Source organism: Mastigoproctus giganteus, chromosome 3, assembly GCF_048544385.1.
Source record: "Mastigoproctus giganteus isolate SK-2022 chromosome 3, ASM4854438v1, whole genome shotgun sequence".
Lineage (NCBI taxonomy): Eukaryota > Metazoa > Arthropoda > Arachnida > Uropygi > Thelyphonidae > Mastigoproctus > Mastigoproctus giganteus.
Window position 1 is genome coordinate 188,557,427 of NC_143577.1, and position 24,286 is coordinate 188,581,712.

Below are 24,286 nucleotides of genomic sequence, written 5' to 3' on the forward strand. Positions count from 1 at the left end.
AGAAGCAATTTTTAGACTAAAAATAGGTATTATGATAATTCGTATGGTGGAATTGTCAGGTGGTGAATTTATTATTTTTATTAGCTGGTCGTCGGAAATTTCTGTATTACTTGTAGGCGAAGGAACGGTAAGCGCTTCGTTCCAAGGATATGCTTCGGACACATGGTGATCTCGGTTAAAACGCAGCACATGCTCACACCATTCCAAGACATCTAAAGACAGAGGAGTGCAAGTATGACGTGGACCCACACGTCACGTTTTCCCCTGGGTAGCGGACCATTCATGAAATTGTCAATAGCTGATCGCTTACTCTTCTGAAAATCCATCTTTGATTTGGAAAATTTGGCACATGAGCCTTGTGAAAGCAACTTCTTGTAGGAGGCATGGGCTGCCTGATTTTGATTAAAGGCCTTAGTCAAGAGGTTATTCCACCATTGTTTTGACTGGGGACTAAGGATGCAAGTTTTGGACGTTGAAGACCCTGGAATGAATTCCATCAAGTAGCCTCATTGAAGACCCTGGAATGAATTCCATCAAGTAGCCTCATTGAAGACCCTGGAATGAATTCCATCAATCTCGAAAGCAAGTAGCCTCATTGATATTAAGCTCATCCAGTATGTTCCAGGGGTAAAGTTGGAAAATGGTAGTAACTTTTCCAATGTTGATGTATTTTGGATCGTATACTCTCTGACAGTATTTGTAGTTTGTACTTGGGTACGTTCATCCTTAGGTGCCTGCAGTGATATCATCCTCCCCGGTACGAGGAGAATGATGATTATATCTACTGTGTTATCCGCGAATTTAGTCAAATGGCTAAAAAACAGCCACTTCCTGTCACAAAGCATCACTCTCCGGAGTGACATTTCGAAATTGTTACATATTTTTGTTTACACATATTTTCAGTGACATAATTTTGTTTACCCTAGTGGTTAGGGGAAAATGTTTCAGGACCCATGATTGAGCTAATAACTCCTGTTTCTGATCTTCGATCTCAAACTCAAGAGAAGGAAACATTGTTTCATTCTACTGCATTGAAAGGTTTGCCGAGTCGGCTTCTCTTGTGTTTTTAAATTATTTCGTAACTTTTCGGCTGGCCCACCATAAGCTTAACAATATAATGTAACTGGGCAGGGTTGAGACCGGATGAGTTATCCTGCTCTACAAGTTAGTACTAGTATTCACCTAACCGTCCCCTCCAATAGCTCCTCGTTGAATTTATTCAAACTATACAATTCCACAAGGAATGGAAGTTTGTTCCAGCAATAAACCACCCATAGTCTGAAAGCGACCTTCTACACATCCATTCTGCAGATATCATTACACAATTTGAATTTATACCCCCTTATATGAGTAGTCTGAGCAAGAGAAAGAATGCCATCAGCATTGAGTTTGCTCAAGCAATTCAAAGCCTTAAACACCTCAATCAGATCAGTTACATGCCTAGTCTTCAGAAGCTGCAAGTTCTAGAAGTGAAGCTCCTTTTTTACTAAGAGCAACCTTTTGCTTTCCTCATCAGTCTCATTGCCCTTTTCTGTGTCCATTCCAACAGATGTACAGTCTTCCTAAAACGAGGCTGTTAAACCAACATGCAGTACCCAATATGTATTCCCTGAGTGGAGTAATACAGATTTGGTATTACTCTGGGATTACTGCTACCATACGCAGTACCTTGTATTTGTTAGTGGGAAACTTCAGTCGCCATTTCTGAGCTCGTTTGCCTAATTTTTTAATATCTTGTTGCAGCAGCATAATTTCATTAACCACCCTGCCAACCTTTGTTTCTCTGAAAACAAAGACCTTTAAGCATAATATACTTTCATCAGTATCATTAATAAGTAGATATTTAGTACAGTCTACCTTAATACTACGTATAATAAATATAGTTTTTATTAATTGTCGCCCATATTTATGTAAAGTTTATATATTCTCGATGGATTTTTCTATATCTTTCTGTTTTGGATGCGAAACTGATCTTTTTTTTTTATTTGTATTGCAGGATTAAATCTGCGAGTTTATAAAAGGGATTGAAGCTCACAACGGAGCGCCTTTTGACCCGAAAGATGCCATTCTTTCTAGTACCGTCTACAATATCACTTCTTTGGTTTTCGGAAAACAGTTCACCGAAGAAAAGTTAAAGTATATTAATGATATTTTCACAAAAGCAAACGAACACTTAGAAACATTTGATTTGCTTACGTATTTGCCCTGGCTGTCGCCAATATTAAATTCAGTGCTAAGGTTTATGCCGATGGTAAAAGCATTTCGGGGATTCAATGAGTTTGCAGGGTAAGTATCAACTATGCAAGAACTGTTTATTTTTTATTTTTATTTCTTTAAGGCACAGGTATGTGAGAATAGAAACATGAATGCGGTAAATAATACTACAGGAAATAGTGAAATCAGTATTTAAAGATATTCTTATATCCGAAATAATCATAACCCTTGTGGTATGTACAGGGTTTATCTGTGTATCCTAGGCACATATTTGCCTATATTTCCTTAGAAATATATGCAAACCGGTCCTAATTTTGGACTATAGTGTTATTTCTTAAAATTATTATTAAAGTGTGATATAGGGCCCTTTGAAAATATTTTGTCAACGGTCCAAATACTCCAAAGATAGGCCCTAGGTATATACACTGCATTACCATTAATATCTGGACATCTCTCCGTGGATGGAGAAACAGGTCCTATGCATGCAATACGTCACAGCACCTGCTATAAATATGCACACTGGGCTTCAAACAGACAATTGCTAAAGTGGGCATGCAAGATGGCACGTTCAACAGAATTACATCAATAGTTCAACAGAATTGATCACCTCAACAAATTCTAGACGCCAATTTATATGGTGTAAGGAGCGTGAATCCTGGACTGTAGAGCAGTGGAAAGCAATCCTATGGGCAGACGAGTCGAGGTTGTCACTCTACCATTCTGATGGCCGTTCCTGGCGAATGCAAGGGGAACAATTCCTTCCTGATTGTGTCTTAACAACAATGAAGTTTGGTGGAAGGAGTGTCATGGTGTGGCTTGGGCCCTATTTAGTTATCGTCAAAATCATGGACCCTCACACCAATATCAGCCGGTTTTACTGATATTGGTGTGAGAGTCTCGCATTCTTCGTTGGCTCCAGATGAAATAAAGTATAGAATCTGTTTGTAGGCTAAAACGGGACTCCTCCGAAAACGGAATTGTAGCCCATATGTTCGGGCTCAAAATCACATGTTCATCGCACCACAGTCGACGATTTGTGATGTCATTTGGGATTAATGGAATAAAAAGCACTAGCTTCCACGGGTAGTGTTCAATTGAATCAAGTCTTCTTAACGCAGTCCTTGCTGGTAGAACCGGTTGGCGTTCTGTTCTGGTTGAAGTAGCCCTTGGAAGACCTTGAGCTTGGCCAACTTTCCTTGTAATGGTTCCTGCCTCCTGAAACTGCTTCCATACTGCATAGAAGACACTGAGTGACAGATTAAGACAACCTGCCAGTCTCGTCAGCGAGTGTCCAGTTTCAAGTTTCTGTATATTTGAATTATATTGATAACGCATTATTTGTTTTAGAGGAAAGAAAATAATTTGTGAGATGATTAAATTTTAAGAGCATGACATGATATTTTTTTTAGCAGCTATATTTTATTTTTCTCTTTTTATAGGAGGGAAGCCGAACCCATTAAAAAGAAAACCGATCCAGATAATGTCGGAAGTTATATCAAGGGATTTGTGGTAGAAATTAAAAAACGAGAAAACGAATTAAACAGTTCGTTCAATGGTAATTATCGCTCTCAAAAGAAAAATAATAAAATCGGAATTTGAAACTGCGGTGTACAAATAAATGCAAAACATCTTTGTGTTAGTTTATTTCTTTTAGGCGCATCGTCAACATAGGCCATATTGCTCCTTATATATTATATCTATTATATGCTATCTTCCGTTGAGGCCAACTGACATAGCCACCAAGCGAAAAGATCCATAGAAATTCCTCAAGTAATCGCCGGGTTCGTTGTCGGTCTTTTCCTCAGAGTGTTAAGAAGATGGCGATTTTACCAACTGTCCTGTTCGCTAGGGTATTTGATTTAAAATAAAAAAAAAAACGAAAATAATAAAAATTACCGAAAATTTAAATATTTCCACTTGTACTACAATTAAAAATTGTTACCTGAGACTTCTCCCTTGATCGAAGTGCAAAAATCATAGCCGGTCCAGCAGATGAAGTGACTGCATCACACATTGGCATTATGAAGAGTGACAGCATCGCACATTGACATTGTGCAGGGAATTAGAGCATCACACATTGGCATGTGATGGGAAGAAAAGAAGTGATAGCTTACGGAAGTTGACTTGTGTTAATGGAAGGATCATGGAATCTTTGAAGAAGGATGCAATACAGGGCCATCTGTTTGGGGACGATGTCATTAATGGATCGCTGCACGGGTTCTCAAAGGAGAAGAATCCTCTGGCCAGTTTTGTTAATTTTTATGTTGAGATCATATTCGAAGCAGCTTTTATATTATTTACTTCGATTCAGCAAAGCTCTTAATACAGCTCCTCATGAAAGGCCATTGTAAGAAAGGCATAAAGTTGGTTTTTGCGAAGATTCTTTATCGGGGTAGGGGCTGACTAAAAGAGGAAAAACATAGAGTAGCCTAATCCTAAGTTACTATTTTTCAGAATGAGCATAGAAAATGGCATCCCTCAAGGAACAGTGGTGGGACCCTCCCCCTCATATAACCTCCTTTAAAGAGTCGATGAGAGAGTATAGGTGAATCTCTCAAAGTTTTCTGATTATCTGAAGTTTGAAAGGTTATTGATTATAACCAGGTCATTTTGCATCAAAATGAATTAGAACCGTATACAAGTATGGTCAGAAATATGTCTGCTAAAGTTTATTGCTTCTAACTGGAAAATGTTGACCCTGGGAACACAAATCAAGGATTTAATTCTAAGTTGGGTATGAGGATTTAAAGTGATTCGGGGATAAAAGACTTAATGATAACAGAAATGCGACATTTACGATGATGCAAAATGGCGAGACCAGCATAGCATGGTGTCCTCTCTATGATTTTTAGTACCTTTGTAAGTAGAGAAAACGATATCATTATAATATTTGAAATATATATTCCGGTGCAGAGAGACCTCACTTAGAACACAAAAGGTCTTCTAAAAAGTGCTCAAAGAATAGCGACCAGATCGGGTACAATAAAGATATTGTTCCTCCTCCCATGAGGCTTAGAAAGTGCAGACTGCAAAGGTCCGCAACTTGACAAGCTGAGGTGGGGAGTTCGAAACTTAGGTGTGTAAAACGCTGAAGGGATCAGTAAAATGACGGAACCAAGAGTCAGGAGAACCAAATATAAAATCCTAGGGAGTAACATAAGGCTGATTTCATCCGACTAACCTTCGAGCATCTTGCTGTAGATCGTTGGAAATAAATTAACATGGCCCAGGGAGCATAATTTGATAAACTTCAAAGAAGAGTTGTTAGGTCAATATTTTAATCCCTCTACCACTTAGTCTTTCTAATTCTAAAACTATTGTTAAAATTGATAAAAATCTCAAATATTGAAAACACTTTCAATTTTTTTAATTTTTAATTTATTTTCATTTCTTTTTAATTTATTTAATATTTTAATTTATTTTCAGAATTTTTAATAATCATATATATATATATATATATAGATAGATAAACCTGAACAGAGTTCTGAAAATGGTTATATTTTTACGTAGAAAGCATTCTCACCGGGAACATAGCAGCAATATTTGGAGCTGGAAGCGATACTACTGCAGTGACACTTTCGTGGAGTTTTCTGATAATGGCGACATATCCCGATGTACAGCGACGTGTCCAAGATGAAATAGATGAAATCATAGGGAGGGAAAGGATGCCATCATTGGAGGATCGCCTTCAACTTCCCTACAGTCAAGCAACATTACTAGAAATATCGAGATGGCAGACAATCGTTCCAATCAATTTGCAAAGAATGTAATTACGCAGTATTTAAAACAATTTAAAGAATTCATTAAGGCTTAAAAGTGTTCCTATTTAGAAACTGTTTCTAATTGTAGATAAACTGCATATTGTTCATTCAGTTGTGCTTTTTCGTGCTTATTTCTTGAATTGTTTTAATTAATGTACCAGGATCAGTATGGTACATTTTCCAAACACATGACCTCCACCTTCATATAGATTAACTATAAAATCTCGCACGTGAGAATTAGCACACTCAGTCCTTATATACCACATTTCTAGTAATATTTTTAAACTCTGTTTAGGATCTATGGCAAACGAAAAAAATGTTAGTTTTCGTGTAACACGAAACGAAGGAAGTCAGTGGTGTCGAAAGCAACCATCTTTACACAATGAGTGGTAGACGAACGCAGAAGAATGCAGCCCTAAGAGGAAGAAATGCTGCAGAAAGTTATTGCTCCAAGAACGAGACAGCAGGAATTTGAACAGAATTGAATGTCAGAATATAAGCCAATCCATGGAGTTTAGCAAATTACCAAAAAACTTTGTTTAAAATCGGAACTGTTTAATAGTTAAAAGAGTTTTTTCGGTATTATTAGATATGTGAATTCAAATCATTTCAGAGTTATTTTCAAAAGACCTTATTTTTAACAAATTCATTTTGAAACCTTCATGAAAGAGCAAGGAAATTTAGCAAAAGACAAAAAACGCCTGCATGTTAAAATTCGATCAAAGCCCAGAGACCTTCTGAAAGTCAATAAACATTTTCAGACTCAGTCTGCATTATACTCAAAAAGGGTTTCTTTAATAAAATTGCAGTTACAGTGATATGATCTTTATGTTAAAGGATCTGGTAACGCTTCTTGACATTTTCTCTCATCAGTTATATTCAGATTACTAGCAACATTCAATCAAGCTTTGCATATACTAGCAACATTCAATCAAGCTTTGCATACGCTGTCTTTAATTTTCAACTCTCCCATGCCACGTTCCTACTCTAGTAGCCACCCAACAATCCTTTCATAAGAGGAATAGCAACCAATGGTTGATCTACGAGCATAATCTCCAGATATATGTTGGCTTTCTACTGAAAATATATGGATGCTGGCAACGTTTGGCCACAATAACCATACTCCCTCTAATAAGTTCCACAAATTAATTGTGGTAAAGAACAAATATTTTTCACTGCTGTAACACCACATCTATTGTTAATATTGTATGCAAAGAGGAAATTTTGTTAGTGCCCTCATATTCAAGCATTGGATTTCAATGTTTGTAATGTTTATATTTATTCCGTTGAGCCAAAGCATTATGACCACCTACCTCAGATGATGTTGGTCCTCCGCACGCAGCCAAAACCGCGGCAAGGCATGGACGCTACAAGATTTCTAAATGTGTCTTCTGGTATCAGGTACCAACACGTAACCGGCAGATCCTTTAACTCCTGTTAGGTCCGTGGTTGATACACCGCAGATCGGAGTTGCTGTTCCAACACAAACCACAGATGCTTGATGGGATTGATGTTTGGAGAATATGGAGACCAAGGCAATACCTGGAATTCTTCCTCATGTTCCGAAAACCAATCTCAAACAATACGGTCGGTGTGGTATGGTGCATTATCCTGCTAAAAGACGGCACCGCCAGAGGGGAAGACCGTTGCCATGAAAGGGTGTACCTGGTCAGCAATGATGTTTAGCTAAGTATAGGTATACGTATGTTGAGGTTCAGACGGCTCCGGGGATTTCTCTCATTACCGGGTATGTTTTATCTATCGAGTGACATTATCCTGATGTTTAGGTAAATGTAAGTATTTAGGGTCAAGAGGCACCAGGGATTTCCACCATGTCCGCGTAGTTTACATTGTGGTGTGTTACAATATGTTGTAAATGCCAGAGATTTAAAAGTGTGTGGATCGTTTAGTGTCGTGTACCGTTGTTCTTCTGGTCGTTTAGCCACTGGACACCAACGTTGCCCCACTTACGCCTCATGGAGGCAGACCAGGAACCCTGTAGGTTATATATACTCTGGCAGGTCCTGCCACCTAATTTTCCTGAGATTTCGGTGGCTAGGGCTTTAAAAAAAAAAAAACCTCGGTAATGATGAGCTCTGGAATGGGCAAAGCCAAATGAGGTTTATGCGGTTTAATTTAGACGAAATTAAGTCTTTACAGTTTGTGTGGGGTATACGCTGGCGTATTAGGCAGAGTCGGAGGGAAGACTAAAGCCTGGGGGATAAGCCAGAAGTATGGGGACAATAGAGAAGGCGACCTCGCCCCACCAGGGAAGGATAATGGTTGGCAGGGGAGGAAAGGAGATAGGACTGCTTCCTCCTTCCTACAGTCTGCGCGCGTAGCACAGTGGTATCGTCAGCTTCCTCCCCACACCGGGTGGGAAAAGGTCCGGGTTCGAATCCCGTCGATGACGCAAAGAACTTTAGTGGCTTTTTTTCAATCTGTGGCTGAGTTATTCGGTCTGAGGCGTAGATAGCAAAGTTTCTTCCGCAGACACTGGGTTTTTTCGTCCAGCAAACAGACAAATCGATCAGAGAACACACGCAATTTACAGACAAAATAAATATGGGTAGATGTAATCATTTACAGGAGACCCTAATATCATAATTGTTTTCTTCCCTTCCCCCGAGGAAAAGGGAGAAAAAGGTACCAGCCAAGGGTGCCCGGAATAGATCGCCATCAGGATTTGGCAGTAGAGAGCGCGTTGTCACTGATGGTAAAGAGTCCAATTTGGGTATCTGGTCCGATTTGGCGTCATTCATGTGACAGATGTGCCGTCCGAGATAGGTTAATGATCAGGACAGTCTTCAAGTGGGTGGTAGGTACCAATCGATTTCGATGTCAGAATACATTCCAATTCCCAGATCAAATACGTTCTGGGTAGGGTTTTTTGCCTCTGGAATAAGTCCTTTGTAAAGGTGGTGAAAGCTGTGTATTCTTCAGCAGTGTCAAGCAGTTTGTTTCTCTATATTCATGAGGATGTAGTGAATTCTCGTCATAAGAGAGCGCTTAAGGTCCTCGTAAAATTAAAGTGGCAGAGGCGATGTTCCCAGCCTGTAGGGAGCCATAATGGCAGTTTGGGTCTTCCACAATCCTAAATTCTGTCAATTTAGCTTCGAAAGACCCGTGCCTCGTGAGAAGGAAGGTGACGTGGAGTCCCGGTGAGAAACATGTGGGTAGCGCTCGGTGTAGATTCTTGAGATTTCAGGGATGAATTTCTTCGTGATGGATCCCTTTGTGGTTTGGTACCATCTCAGTTGTCTGTCCTGATGTTTAGGTAGATGGTAGACGTCAGAGTGACCGGCACTTGCATGACTGGACCCAGCAGAATATCGCTCAAAACATGACACCGCTGCCACCAGCTTCTTTTCGTCCCAGGCGCCTCTGTAGCCAGGTGGGAAGGAGCAGCAGTGCGTAGCACACGCTTCTTGATTACACCGGGGTTCGAGCCCGTCACCACCAAATACGGAGGATGCGGAAAGGTCAGGGATTGACCACCGCATATTCTCGGAGCAATATGGCCTTAGTTGCTAATGCTCCTAAAAAAAAACCAAACAAACAACAAACAAACAAACTTTTCGTCCCACGGTGCATTCAGGCGCCATAACATCCCCAGGTAAACGACGCACACGTACCGGCCGTCGACATGGTACAATAGGAAACGTCATTCATAGGACCATACGACCTTCTTTTAATCACTCAAGGTCGAATTTCTATGCTCGCGTGCCCATTGTAGGCGCTTTCGCCCGTGAACCGTGGTTAGCATCGGTACTCTGAGCGGCCTGCCGCTACGCAGCCCCATTTTCAGCTGGGTGCGATGTACTGTACTGTGTTGAGACACATTACTCCCGTCACTAGCAGTTCAATTACCGGCGAATTGCGCTACAGTCGTCCTACTTTTGCCACATACCATCCGGGAGAGCCTCCGCTCATGTCGAGCATCGACGAGCCGTGGTCGTCCAATACTTCGCCGGCGGTTCGTGGGTTTTCTCTCCTCGTACCATTTTCGGTAGGTACTAACCACGGCTGACCGTGAGCATCCCACAAGCCGTGCCGTTTCGGATATGCTCTGACCCAGTCGTCTAGCCATTACAATTTTTCCTTTGTGAAACTCGCTTAAATCTGTTACTCTTAAACAAGAGTAACACTGATTAATGGAGCTCTGTATTAGGCGTTTTTTATACCGTGTCCCGACCGGCGCACGAGCCGTAGTTCACCTATAGTTGCTTCGATTTGCATAAGCGAGCCAAAACATTATGACTCGCTGGTCATAATGTTTTGGCTAATCGGTGTATATATATATATATATATATTTTTTTTTTTTATCACAACATGGCTGATTTTGCCATGTAGTGGCTAATATAGCATAATCGAAATATTAACAATAACGTCAATCGACTATTAGAAAGATCTAATCATAAATTATGCATAGAGAAGAGCATTCAAAATTGTGATTAAACGCATGCTGGTTAATAGTAATAATAATAATAGCAAATTAATAATATTCGTCATATAGTTCAAGGAAGCCACACGCTTTTGCTGCACTGCGAAAGAAAAAAAAAAAAAAACAACAACCAAGTAGATAAGAAAGCACAAATTATACTCTTATCTTTTCTCTTCACACAGGTACGTATCCAGTGGACCTTTAAAATTTTATTCAAACTGTCAGCCTCATCTACCTACGAGTTATACTTGTTCCAGCTATCAACGACTCGCTGGATAAAAGAAAACTTCCTAAAATCTAATATAAACCTCAAGCCCTGTAGTTTTAATTTATGATCCCTAGTTCTAGAATTGTTTAGAACATAGTGTTTAGTGTTAATTGTAATGTGGCTCCAGGGGTCCCCCCCCAAACTTCCAATCAGGCAACGTATGAATACAAACTCTGTGAAGGACAGATTTATGTAGGTTAGCGAGTGTCCGTGTAGTATTATTGTGGGTGAGTTGATTGTGTTGTTCATCTGGCCTCTTAGCCTAGGTGTGTTTTCACAAAGAAACCTCTAGTTTACCGTCCGGCCCACGATGAGGCGGGCAGGGCAATTCGGAGTATAAAGCACTGGCGGGCGAATCCTGAGGGAAATAGCTAAGGCTACAGGTAGAGATAGCCAAGTAAAAAAAAAAAAGAAGAAAATGAAACTGAGACGAGATCGTCGGGGGATAGGAATTAGGGCGGGGTATAAAGGAGTAGAAGGATAGAAGGGGGCAGTAGTAAAGGCGCCCGACTGATTTAAAGGTGTGGCAGCAGCCCAAGGCAGGATGCCCATCCTACTCCAGGTATTATTATTATTATTATCTGTTTATTTCCCGTAAGGAAACCACCCCGTAGGGCAAAGTGCCAGGAGGGTGCGAGATACTACGTGTAGTGGGTTGTACATATTCAGTGTTGTACATATACAGGACACTACGTGTTCAGTGTACATATACTGAACACGTAGTGTCGTCCCGAAATATTACATACAAATTTTATGTTTAGTATATACAGTATTTACACATTAATGATTCTGTACATACATTATACAAATCATATATTTACAACTCACTAATAATTCCCTATATAACTTACATATTTACACGACTGTTAGAGAAAGTATATTTTTTCCAATCAACAGGTTACCAAATTTTTATTGTTCTTAAAGCAGAAAGTTTTACTTTTACTCACAATTCTTTGGTACTTTGCAGCCGATTCATATTTCGGTAAGTCTGCACGAATTCTGAAAGATCTCTTTCCGGTATGCTGCATCCTCACACGGTTTTCGGCGTCTATATGCAGAATTAAATATTTTTTCTCCATTTAATGGGAAGAATCTTTGCAGGCTATGAAGATTGTTCAGGACTGGACACAGTGGATGATTTACTCCTCCGCAACGTCTAGCAGTGACTCTCGGTTTGACTGGAATATTATCCAGGACTGGAGCATCTACTCTGCCTGTGAGCATTTGTGCGAGAGTGTGTATGTTCCTGTTAATTGTCCGCTGCATCCAGGGTGTGATGTTAAGGTTTGAGTAGGGAATGGCTCTTGAGATAGTAAAAGGGTGGCCAGCAACTCTGTTAAGCCAACGCAAGAACCAGTACTCGATCCCAAGGACAGACTTATAATGTGAATCTGGAGCTGAAGGCCAGATTTGTGAGGCGTACATTGCAATTGGCAGGACACACACATTACAATGTACTTGGTCGCTAGCTGAGGATCCCTAATTCCTACCAGTTTTTGTCCAGTAGCCCATAAAGCAGCGAATACTTTTGTCTTCATATGGGCGAAGTGTTGAGCAAAGGTGAGTCTGTCATCCCACTTAAGACCCAGGTCCAGGTGAGAGTGCACTTTTTCCACACTAGACCCGTTCACAGAGATCGAGATGTCATTTTTATTCTGCTTGTAAGTTATGGTCATTTGTGCAGACTTCTGTGCATTAATACGGAGCCCGATGCAATCCAGATAGCTAACAAACTCTCGGATTGTGCTATTTGCTATCTGGCAAATAGCACAATCCGAGAAGTCTATTTGCCGTCCGGAAAATATCTTCTGCTGATTCATAGTCTTTGGAAGTGATGAAGAATTTTACATCGTCAGCATATGTTATAAAATTGTAATACCGTGCAAGAAACGGCTCCAGGACGGCCGCGAAGAGGGTAGCCGAACGAATTCCCCCCCCGGCACTTCTCTCGAAATGGTAAAGCAGGATTGTAGCTTTTGGTGCTTAACAGTAAGTTTTCTATGTTCTAGCAGGCTGGTTATTATAGTTAACAAATTTCCTCTTACATTAAAATAATTCCTTAAAATCGCAATGAGCGCTGGAATTGAGACGTTGTCGTAGGCTGCGGAGATATCCAAAAAAATAACATAAATTTGTTTTTTCTCATTTAGTGTTTTCTTGCACGCGAAAACGGGTTTCCACTAAGTTTGTTATTGTTCATCTCCCAGAAATGACTGAGTGCAAATGTGGTGGTCTATGGCAGAGGCAGTGTTGATTGATGGTAGGAAGCAGTGCTTTTTCGAATACCTTCTGTAGGGTGCAACTAACAGAAATTGGTCGGTAATCCTTAGCCAATTTTGGGTTTTTAATCTTTGGTATTGGGGTTACAATGTAATTTTTCCAAGCCTGCGGGAACGCTCCTGACCTGATGATTTCCTGATAGATGTGCAGTAATAGATCTATTATAAATGGGCTACTTATTTTAAGGATGAATATTGGAAACTTGTCCTGTCCAACAGTGGCCTTATTGGGCAGACCGTTGATTGCTTTCATTGCGCTCTCTTTGGTGATTTGTATTTCACTCAAATGAGGTCTTGTTGGTTCCTCTCTTGTCGAATAGAGGAACCAACAAGACTAACACTTTCGCTTGTTTAACTCATTCAGGAGGTCCAAAATTTTGTTACTATTATCAGTGGTCTCAATTTGATTCAGTCCAGGAAGGTTACCAAAAGTGTTATTAGCCCATTCCATGAAAATGCATTCGGTCATATTCTGTTGCTATTAATTCTTTTTTGCTCGTTTTAATTTATTATGAACAACATTGCAATGTGCCTGTCTTTTTGCTTTGATGAAATGTGCTCTTTTCTTCTTACAACGAACGTGATCAGCGGGATGACCCGTTCTTTGCCATTTTCTATACAGCTTTTGCTTCCTGAGGAAACTTGCTTTAAGTTGTGGGTTGAACCATTCTTTTGTTCTCTCAGATATTTTGATTTCTTTTGCTGCTCCTTCCAATGCTCTTTGGTATAGATTTTTTAGTGATAATTTCAAAAGCCTCGTCTGCTGGCTTTTCTTGCAGATCATTCCAGTTGTAACTAGTTAGATGACTGAGAATGACTTCTGAATTAATATACTTAACAGAGAAAAGATACTTTGCTTTGCCCAGTTCATGTGCTTACCCTGCATGTATTTATGGATCTTCAGTTCTACTTCAATGGGATTGTGATCAGACAAATTTTATGAAGTTTTGCGTTGCCTTACATCTAATGAACTATGATACAACAGGTCAAGTTGCTGCATTCCCCTTGACACTGGTGTCAGAAGCTGCGTTAAGTGCAATGCGCCTCATGTAGCATAAAGCCCTTTCTTGGCCTCCCTATGTTTCGGAAGAGGCAAATTAAAATAATATCCCGCTATTATTGTGTCGACTGATGGCTTTAGATTTGCAGCAAGCCACGCATAGAGTTCGTTTCTTGTCTCCTTTGTGTTCTCAAGTGGGAGATATATGATGCATAACTCTATTTTCACGTGCTCTTTTGAAAAGGTAACGCAAATCCCTTCAAAATTACTTGAATTGGTTGTTCGTTCTCATATAGGCTGGTATTTATTTTGATAGAAAATTATAACTCCCCCTCCTCGTCTAGCTGTTCTTCCGGTTCCCATATATTTGTAGGTTGTTGCTGCAGTTAGCCGATCTAACTGTTTTCCATTTCCTAACCAGGTTTCGATTAGGCAAATGAAATCCAGGTCCTCGTACATCATCGTCGTTTGTAAGGTGTGGAGCTTATTTGAGATGCCCCTCACGTTTTGTGCAAAGAAGTGAATATGATGTTCTGAATCCCCAGCTGGGGGTAGTTTTTTTTATTGCTATTGAGCCCGATTCCTTGCTTCATTTTTAACCAGTGGTCTGGCCTATCTGTCTCTGTAGGGTTTGACTAAGGTACCTACTGGCCAGGCGCTTACGTATGAGAATTGAAAGTAGGCAGTGGGGTGACCCACCAGCAGAAGATGGTAGCCTGCCACCCATGTGGTGGGAAAGAGGTGGTCGAATTGAGAGAACAATCACCCCAGGTGGTAGGAATGACGGATCTTGGGGAGAGGGGTCCCTACCCTATGATGGAGTTCGTTTTTGGTACTATCCTACACTGATCAGGGATCAAGCCCTACTAACAAATGTCAGAATCCCACGCCACGCCGGCTAGATAACCACGGTGTCTGCTTGGATGAACATGGGGCCATAAATGATCCTCCTGTACACAAGTCAATCCAAGGAGGGGGGGGGGGTAGACGAGAAACATTTATTGATATTTTATGCTTTTTTCTTAAGTTTTATGTTATATTATTATTTTTCTTTTTCCTTTTCTATTAAATTATATGCTTTTTTTCATGAATTAATCCTCTTTCCCACACCTGCGGGGAATTCAATGGTCAGCAATGAATTAAAGATAATGTACTTTAGGATTAGCCTAAATGAAATAAATTTATTTAAATTTAAGAAAAGCTAAATTAAGGATTAGTATTAATACAACTTAATAAGAATTAAAATTTTGTGTGCTTTCTCACTAACACCCAGGCTTCCATTCATTCTTGCAAGCATTCTTTTCACTTATTCCATTCAATTCTCTCTGCAATGCGTCCTCGGGCACCACAACTTACTATTCCTGTTCAGTCGGCAGGCAGTCAGGGCTGGCATGTCTTGCATGCCAGGAAGGTATGCAGTGGGTGCATTGATGTTGTTAGTAACTAAGTTCATTTGTGTTAGTGTATATTGCTGTTCAGAACAGTAAGAATTCCACCTTCATTCATTTCACTAATCCCTATCAGAGTCTTATAAACTAAATCCGGTCACCTATGACGTGCCTGGTTGCCAAGCTCTGTAGTCCACATAATCGGAGTGTTTCTTCATACTGTCATTCTTCTGTCGATTTCATCATTTGAGTTGCCCGTCTTTTTGGAACCTTTAAAGAAGCACTATGTCTTTTTTTCTGATTAGGTCTCCATAATTTAAGACACATTCCAAATGTAGCCTTAGAATTGCCTTGTACAGTGGGATTATGACCTCCCCATCTCTACAGGATAGTGTTCGATAAATCACTGACAAGTCACCATGAACTTTTTGGGCTACCTGTTTTCACTGTTAAGAAAACTTCATATCTGCTGGTGTTCTGACTGCTTAATTCCTTTCCTACTCCATTGTTTTTAATTCAACCCCACCAAGTGTATAATTGATTTCTGGTTTGCTATTCCCCAAGTGTAAGACATTGCACTTAGCAGTATTAAAATATAGCTATCATTTCTCTGACAATATTTGAAGTCTGTTCAAGTGATTCTGAAGAAGCGGTCCAATGAACTCATCTTTAGCGACTCTGAAAATCATATTAAATGGATCACTTCCAAAATTAATAATTAAATAAATGAAAATTTCGATCCCTGTCTAAATTTTAGGGAAGTCATACCTTACCTAGTTCTTCTTAATAGTACAGACTTTTCTCTACTTTATAATCGTTTGGAGAGGCTTGGGTCCGAATCATGTCGATGACTGGAGGAATTTCTAAAGGTATCTAAATTCTGGGTTGCTTTGTTCCCCTCCCCCCGTAGGCTTCTGGAATTTTCAGCCTGCACGGAATGCAATCAACCGGTTAAAGTACATTTCTACAGACATAGAATGGAAATGAATACAGATATAAAATGGAAATTAAGTGAATCGCCTTAGTTACGACCCTTAAATAGGGTCACAAGTAAGATAATTCATTGTTACATACTTCTGTAATTTATTTCAGATAATCTCTATCAGTAGATTAAACCTTAACCTGAAGACAGAGCAATTTTTATGAAATTAAAATTAAATGACATTTCTAATATTTATTTAGTAGGAATATTTATTGTGCAGTTATACACATAATATATCATTCAACATTATTTTATTTTATAATAGATAATTTTATGCATAATATTATGATTTTCTTTCATAAAAGCTGTAGAATTATAACTGTTGTGAGTAAATACTTTCACTGTATTCGCTTGTATTATGCATTTACAGAGCAGGTGAAGATTCTACTATCGAAGACTATGACATACCTAAAGGAACGATGATTCTTGCCAACTTTTGGGCTGTTCATCGGGACCCTACGTATTGGAAGAACCCAGAAAGTTTCATTCCAGAAAGGTTTTTATCTTCAGATGGAAAAACCGTCACAAAACCAGAATATCTTATTCCTTTTTCGATGGGTAAGTCAAAGAGTCACATTCAACCTATTTCAGTAATATATGCCTTTCTCAAAGGGGTGCTCCTCAGTGATTTCCATTTTTTGTTATATATTCAGTAAATTTCCCCTACACTAGGTAGATTAGCGTCAAAAAGGTGTCCAAAAATGACACGAGGAACACTGGGACTTTCATATAACAAAACTGTTCTCAATTAGTGAAGTAACGTGAACAGAGGATTGGACAGATCAACAGGAACTTGTTGATTCAGCCACCCAGGACAGATGCTTGATAGGTTACTTGCCCTCAAAACCATTTTTCCCCAAATTTATCGCGGTATGAAACTCAGATGTCCTCCTTAGTTCGAATTCAGTTGTTCTTCCTTAGTTCGACTATTTGTCCCTTGGTGCTAGCGTCAGTTAACACCATGAAAAGTATTCAGTCTTGAAAACAAAAGTTTATAAAGTTTTCACGGTTTCATACCTTGAAAACACATTTTATAGACAGATTTAACACAATATTTTATAGGCAAATTTAACACAATATTTTATAGACGGATTTAACACAACATTTCATAGATATAATTATATATTCCACTTTCTATGTTGAATTTCTATGTTCCCAAAAAAATAATGTCCAATTTCTATGTTCCCAAAAAAATAATGTCCAATTTCTATGTTCCCAAAAAAATAATAAAACAGTTTCACAAAATGTTCTTTTGAAGCTATTCTTTGCTAGGTGAACAAAATATAAATGTAAATAGCAGTTAAATTGAACAAAATACTAAAAAAAAGATAAATATAGTGAAATAATATACTATCAGAGATCATTGAATTAAGACTACCCTACCTAATACAGTGTTTTCCCACCGTTTGCACGGATAACAGTCGCTATTATCCTCGGCATTGAATATATTAGATGTCCGAAGACGTCCGTAGGGATCTGCAACCATGCTGCCATCAAGGATTCCACAGTGTGAGAACCTATGACGAATGTGTGGTTATACGTCTCACTTCCCGTACCAAAACATCTTCAGTTGTCCAAGTGGATTGAGGTCTGCCGAATTTATAGTCCAATCAAGATGGGTGATAACTTCGCTGGTTCTGGAACCACTTGTGTCCAGAGTGAGCCGTATGACCCAGCACATTATCGTCCTAGAAGATCTCGTTTCAGTCCTGAAAATATTCAGCTCTGCAGAGTGTACATGTCCTACAAAGAGCTGCCCACATTTACTTTTCATTTATTTACACACTCAATATATACAGTATCAATATTTATGTACATCAAATTATATACAAGATTTATTTCCATATATTTAAATGTTTTCTGTTAATTCAATGATCACTGATTGTATACTGGACCTATGGTGGGTATTGTCCTGGACATGTGGACATGTGTATATGTAAGGGCGGCACCTAGAACGTTAGTTCAACTCCGCCTCGTATCTCTGTGAAGAACAGTATCACTACAGATGGGCCAGATGTGTGTGACGTCGGTTTGTGTGTATTATGTGTGGGTTCTGTTGTTCTGTTCTGGCCATTGGCTACCCAGAAGCATCAGTCGCCTGGACAGATGATTCTGGGTACTCGTCCACACCACGGGAAGGTGGGCCAGTCCCTGAAAAACACGTACTGTCTCAAGAGAGACTCTGACCCACCTAGTGTTGCCAGAAGGTGGAACAGATTCCTCTGGGGGCCCATTCCAGAGGGAGGAGATAAAGACAGAAGAGCCCAAAAAAAAAAAAAAAAAAAAAAACCACCCGTGGTGCAGTTAGGAAAAAAAAAGTAAAATAATAATAATAAATAACTTAATAAAAATATATATATATATATATTAAATAATAATGATAAAAAAATAATAATAAAAAATAAAGAAATAAGAAGAAGAAGAAGAAGAAGAAAAAAAAAACAATTTAAATAAATTGGCTGCGCTAGAGTGGGAACTCAAGGCAGAGCGCGTGAAAAAAAAATAATTAAAAAAAAAAAATATATATATATATAATAAAAAAAAAGGAATAAAAATAATAAAATAAAAAATAAAAATAGAAATAAAAATAATAAAATAAAAAATAAAAATAGAAATAAAAATAATAAAATAAAATAAATAAATAAATTGGCTGCACTAGAGTGGGAACTCGAAGCAGAGCGCGTGAAAAAAAAAATAGATATAAAATAATAAAATAAGTAAATAAATCGGCTGCGCTAGAGTGGGATCTCAAGGCAGAGCGCGTGAAGAACAAATTAAATAAATAAGAACAATAATAATTTAATAAAAATAAAGAAAAGAATAATTTGATTTAGAAATTAAAGAAGAGAAAGATAAATAAAATAAATAAATAAATGAAATGAAATGAAAATGAATGAATAATAAACTAGCTGCACTAGAGTGGGAACTCCAGACAGCACGTGGAGAAGAAAAAAAAAATGAAGAAGATGGTGGCATGCGAATATAGAACTCTTTAAGTCACCGAAGAGGTATTGTTAGGTGCAGTAACAACTGTGTAGCTCTGCTTCCTGCGCTCAAAGACTTTGGATGCATAGGATCGGACTGCCTTTAGATTGTCAGGTGTTTGGTGTAGAGGCTCTGGTTGCTGTTCGGAGATACCTGGCACAGCCTGCAGCAGGGTCCTTCTTAAGTCATCGTACAACCTGCATTCGAAAAGAGGATGTTTCCAATTCTCCGAACTGCCGCAGAAACAGCGATCAGTTGGTAGCAAACCCAGTAGATGTAACTTTTCGTTGAGGGACCCGTGTCCGGTAACCAAGTAGGAGGATTCCAAGGTGAGAGAAAGCCAGGTCTTTACCGTTTTCAGGGTTGTGAAATTGACATCAGGGAGGAATTTTCTGGTAACGGAGCCTGTGTGTGAGGTGTTCCATCTAGACTGCCAAATGTTGACGAGTTCCTTATAACAGCGAGCTCTCTCTGCTTTGGGGTCAGTATTGAGATTTAGTTCTAGGCCCTGTATCTTCGTTGGTATTTTCTTTTTAATTCTGAAGTTAAGCCCTCTGAAGATAACAAATAGATCAAGCGGCAGAGTTCCAGCTATCACCTGGATGACAGCTGTAGACACTGTTCGGCATAATCTGGAGTGGCCAAGAGCATAGCACGTTGAATGGAGTTGACCTTGACTTTCATATGTACTCGTTGAACCCGGTGAAACCACGCTCCTGCTGCGTAGGTCACAATGGGTATGAAAACAGCTTTATAATACAGAGAGAGTGTTTTATTGGAGAGTCCCCAGTTGCTCTTGGAGATCCTCATGATTGCAGCTGAAAATCTTTTCGTTTTGACCCCTAGGTATTGTAGATGTGGAAGGAAGCTCAGCTTATGGTCAATGATCACCCCTAGGACTTTAGCCTGTGTCACAATAGGAAGCTGTTTTCCGGAGATCTTGATTTGTGGTGGGCGACGTAGGTCAAGCTTTGATTTAAAAAGCATCATTTTTGTTTTGCTGGTACTGATTTGAAGCTTGTTGAGAACTGTCCAGGAGTAGAGATCTGCTAGGACAAGATTTGCTTTGTTTTCAAGGTCGGAGAGTGATTTCCCAGAAACAACCATAGTCAGATCGTCTGCAAACGCCACAATTTTGCATCCTTCAAAAGTTTTAGAAAGCCAGCTGTGCAGGACCATGTTCCACACAAAGGGCCCCAAGACAGAACCCTGTGGGCACCCCCGAGAGGTTGGTCTAGTTATCTGCAGAAGATTGGATTTAACCACGATAGTGCGCTCTGTGAAATAATTCTGGAAGAGCTTGTAGAGATGGGAGGTACAGTTAGCTAGGCGGAGGCATGCCAATGCACTGTCCCACCAGACAGTGTCGAAGGCACCTTCAAAAATCAAAATTCCAGGTATTGTCCTGGAAGACCTCACCAGTGTAACGTTGGTCAATACCCACCATAGTTCTCAGTTCATCCCAGCAAATCATATCCCATATTAAGCAACTTCCGCCACCTCCCTGGATAGTTGTTCCCATGCACCTGGATCCATGGTGTCCGTCTTTCGTCCGATTGTGCCGTTCATCGTCATTTCGGATATTTTTATTGCATCCCCAAATTGGATTGATAAGAAGTCTCGTACAGTGACCTTCCGTTGAGCCTGTACCTACAAACTCACTGCGCTCTTTACTCACCACGAATGCGTTTCCTGTACAGTTTTCTCGGACGGAGGTGATCTGATCCATTTGACACCATTCTTCGAATAACTTCGAATATTAGTCACAGCGTGATGTGAGCAACCGAAAAGATATGCCGTTTTCGAAATGAAGTATCTAACCCACGAGTCCCCACAATTCCGTGATATCATTACTAAATCACATAGCTGCAACTTTACCCCTTTGACTTGCACGAACAAATGCATATTGCCACTCCACTAGGGTACGAAGTTGTTTGCTTTTTATACAGCATAGTCGTTTATGGTCAATGGAGTCAGATACCAAACACAAATAGGATGTCACCATTGTAATAGGAGTCCGGATAGATTTATACATCGTCGGCAACCCACGGCCGTTGGCCTTTGCAATTACAGATATCAGAGGTAGTCAATCGTGAAACCCTCTTCAGAGCTCACCCGCCTAAATAATCCAATCGAAATCCGCAACTTAAATATATAAAAATAAATTTCATTTTGTAATTTGTTTTATTTATTAATTATTTTTTATTTATTTTTAATTTTCAGGTAAAAGGTCTTGTCCTGGTGAAAAAATGGGTCTTGTTTCAGTTTTTCTTTATTTTGCAACAATTCTACAACAATTTGATATAAAGTTACCAGATGGCACAGTTGCTGATTTCAATGGAGTTCTTGCAATCAGCTTGCAGCCTGTCTCTCAGAAAGTGTGCCTCACAAAAAGAAAATGAAAACAATGAATGGAAAAATAATAATAATAAAAAAAACTTAAGGCGTATAACTTTCATATTGCATTAGTTTATACATTAATTATTCATATTAAATTTATATTATACACACAGAAAAATTCCGGTAGGAAATCTGTATTTATGTTTCGATTTCACCATTTACAATGCACGATTCCTATCTGTAGAAAATGTTTACAAATTTAAGATTTTAATTATGTCGATGAAGATTGTACAATTAATGAATAACAATGCCTTCGTAGTAATTTTAACATCAAATATTTTGGATGATCAAAAGAGAATAAAGGTACATTTGAACATGGTTGTATATTGCATTATCCTATTGTAGATTTAATCGACTTTACACTCCTAAATAAGTTAATTTATATTTGTACTACACTCTCCTTTTTGTGTTTTTTTAAGAATAATATTCATCTCGTAATGTATCAGCAATTTGAGACCTAAAAAAACATCGTTTGGAATGACTTTGAATCATCGGCATATAAAGAAATTTTCTATTTTATACTCTCTAACAATATATTCTTAAATTCAAAGCGATTTCATTTTAATCTTCTTTATGTGCTTATGGCACTGAAGTGGTTTCAACCTTACCCTCAATTTTACGAAGATCTCAGAAAATCATTCAACACTACAATCTGAAACTTTGCTTTAGGAATGATCGCAAGTCAACCACAAACATTGCTAAAATCGTTTTCACAAGACGTTGTATTTTGCGAACTCAATCTGTACACTCTACAGAGGATCCTTTCTTCGGAAGGAATTTTACTGGTCCATCACAGTTATCTACCAACTCCAGTGTCTGTTGCTTTTGCTCCTGATATCTTATGTTATAATATATCTTCCGATTATTATTATGTTATCTTTGCTACTTGGGCTTCGGATTTCTTTTTCTACTTCCTGTTGTTTTCCTCCAGTTTCTTGATGCCTGATTCTGATATTGTTCTTTGATTCTTGTCGTCAGGACATCAGCTGATGCTTCCGCCGATAGAGTGGTTTCTCTGAATTTACGTTTCTGTTCTCTTTTTTCTTCCTTTTACAGCGTCCTAGATTTAAAAATACACCGGAAAATATTACCAGAACACAGGAAAAAATGGTGCAACTTGTGCGGCTTCCAATGAAGCAGGAGAAAATTTCATATGTGGGCGGCCCTCATAGAAAAGCGATGAGAAGACAACAAGAAGCTTCGAAATTACCAAAAAGGTCATTACCAAAGTCAATGCCAAGCGCTAGAAAATATGGTCACATGATATGAATACGGTGTATGATTCCCTTAAATGGCTAAAAGGGCCTGACAGCGGTGAACGCTTCACATATGGGTGTCTATAAGATTTTGTGACAATAAATTCCATTTCTCGCCAGGAGAGACCTTAGCACGCCAAGAGAACAAAGTTTTGACGTGAAATGCAATGCCCAAGGAAGCCCACACATGTTCGATGGGATTTAAGTCTGGTTATCGTGGTTACCACGGCAGTCGTTGGATATCTTCAGTTTCAAGATATTCTTCCATCACTTAAGCTCTATGTGCTTTGGCATTATTATCTGCATGAAAAGAAATTGTGGACCAAATTCTGCTGCTGGTCTCTTGCTTCTCTTCCATTAATCCTCGTGGCTGCTACCCCAGCAAAATACACGGCTGTGTGGATGTCCTCGAGTGTTTCATCATTGCTGTCGAGGTAATGCGGTATTAAATGTCGATTCAGGTGGTCTGTGGCACTCCACAATGTTCTATTCGGCCTCTGCTTCGGTTGATTTTTTCCAAGATTACAGGGACTATTAAGTTCTACTGTCGTACTATTGTCTGCAGAAATTTTCAAGATCAGGTCGTCGGCAAAAGCTTGGGTTTGGCCGTCACCAAGATCCATGGCCAGGAACTCATCCAAGACAATGTTCCACAAGAGCAGCCTCTGCAGACCTGGCTGTTTTACTCAAACATCGGGTGCCACGACTCTAATACTCCTGTCGGTAAAATAAGACTTGATAGTAAAATACAAGTTGCAGGGAAGGTTGGCACGCTTTAGTCTTGCCAGGACGGTTGGACACCAAATGGTGTCGAACGCCCCGGCGAAATAAATGGAGATTAGGCAATTATTAATGTTGGAGCTGGCCACACCATGCAGCAGATGTCGAAGTGCCTCTACTGTGGAAGGCTCGGGCTTAAAGCCGAACTGGGTAGACATGTGCAGTTCAGCACTCTTGTAATGTGAGTCAATTCGTATAGAATGCTCTTAAATAGTTTGCTGATCACTGGTAAGAAAGCTATCGGTCTATAGGTGTCAACATTAGTCCACGATGAGCAGTGTGCATTGGTTACCACTCTCTGTCGTCTCCTCCTCAACCACCCCTTTATCCATAGCAGCAATTTGCCTCCAATGCCACACTGCTCCAATTTGTGCAGCAGTCTTCCATTTTGTGCAGCAGTCTTCCATTTTGTGCAGCAGTCTTCCATTTTGCAACAGTATCAAAAGCCTTTCTAAGATCCAAGTATGTAATATCAAAGTTGTTCCCTGCATCATAGTATCCCATCAAATTGGCCAGGCAATACTTCCCC

At 39.4% G+C, this 24,286-nt stretch overlaps 1 protein-coding gene across 1 annotated transcript; it reads left to right on the forward strand.

The window, feature by feature from the left end:
- Positions 1-2,248: 2,248 nt before the first annotated feature.
- Positions 2,249-21,723, forward strand: LOC150088486 (cytochrome P450 2D9-like). Its single transcript, XM_090370182.1, has 5 exons — positions 2,249-2,286; positions 3,654-3,769; positions 5,725-5,980; positions 16,707-16,894; positions 21,545-21,723. Exons 1-5 carry the CDS (start codon positions 2,249-2,251, stop codon positions 21,721-21,723), a joined length of 777 nt encoding a protein of 258 aa, XP_090226308.1.
- Positions 21,724-24,286: the final 2,563 nt, after the last annotated feature.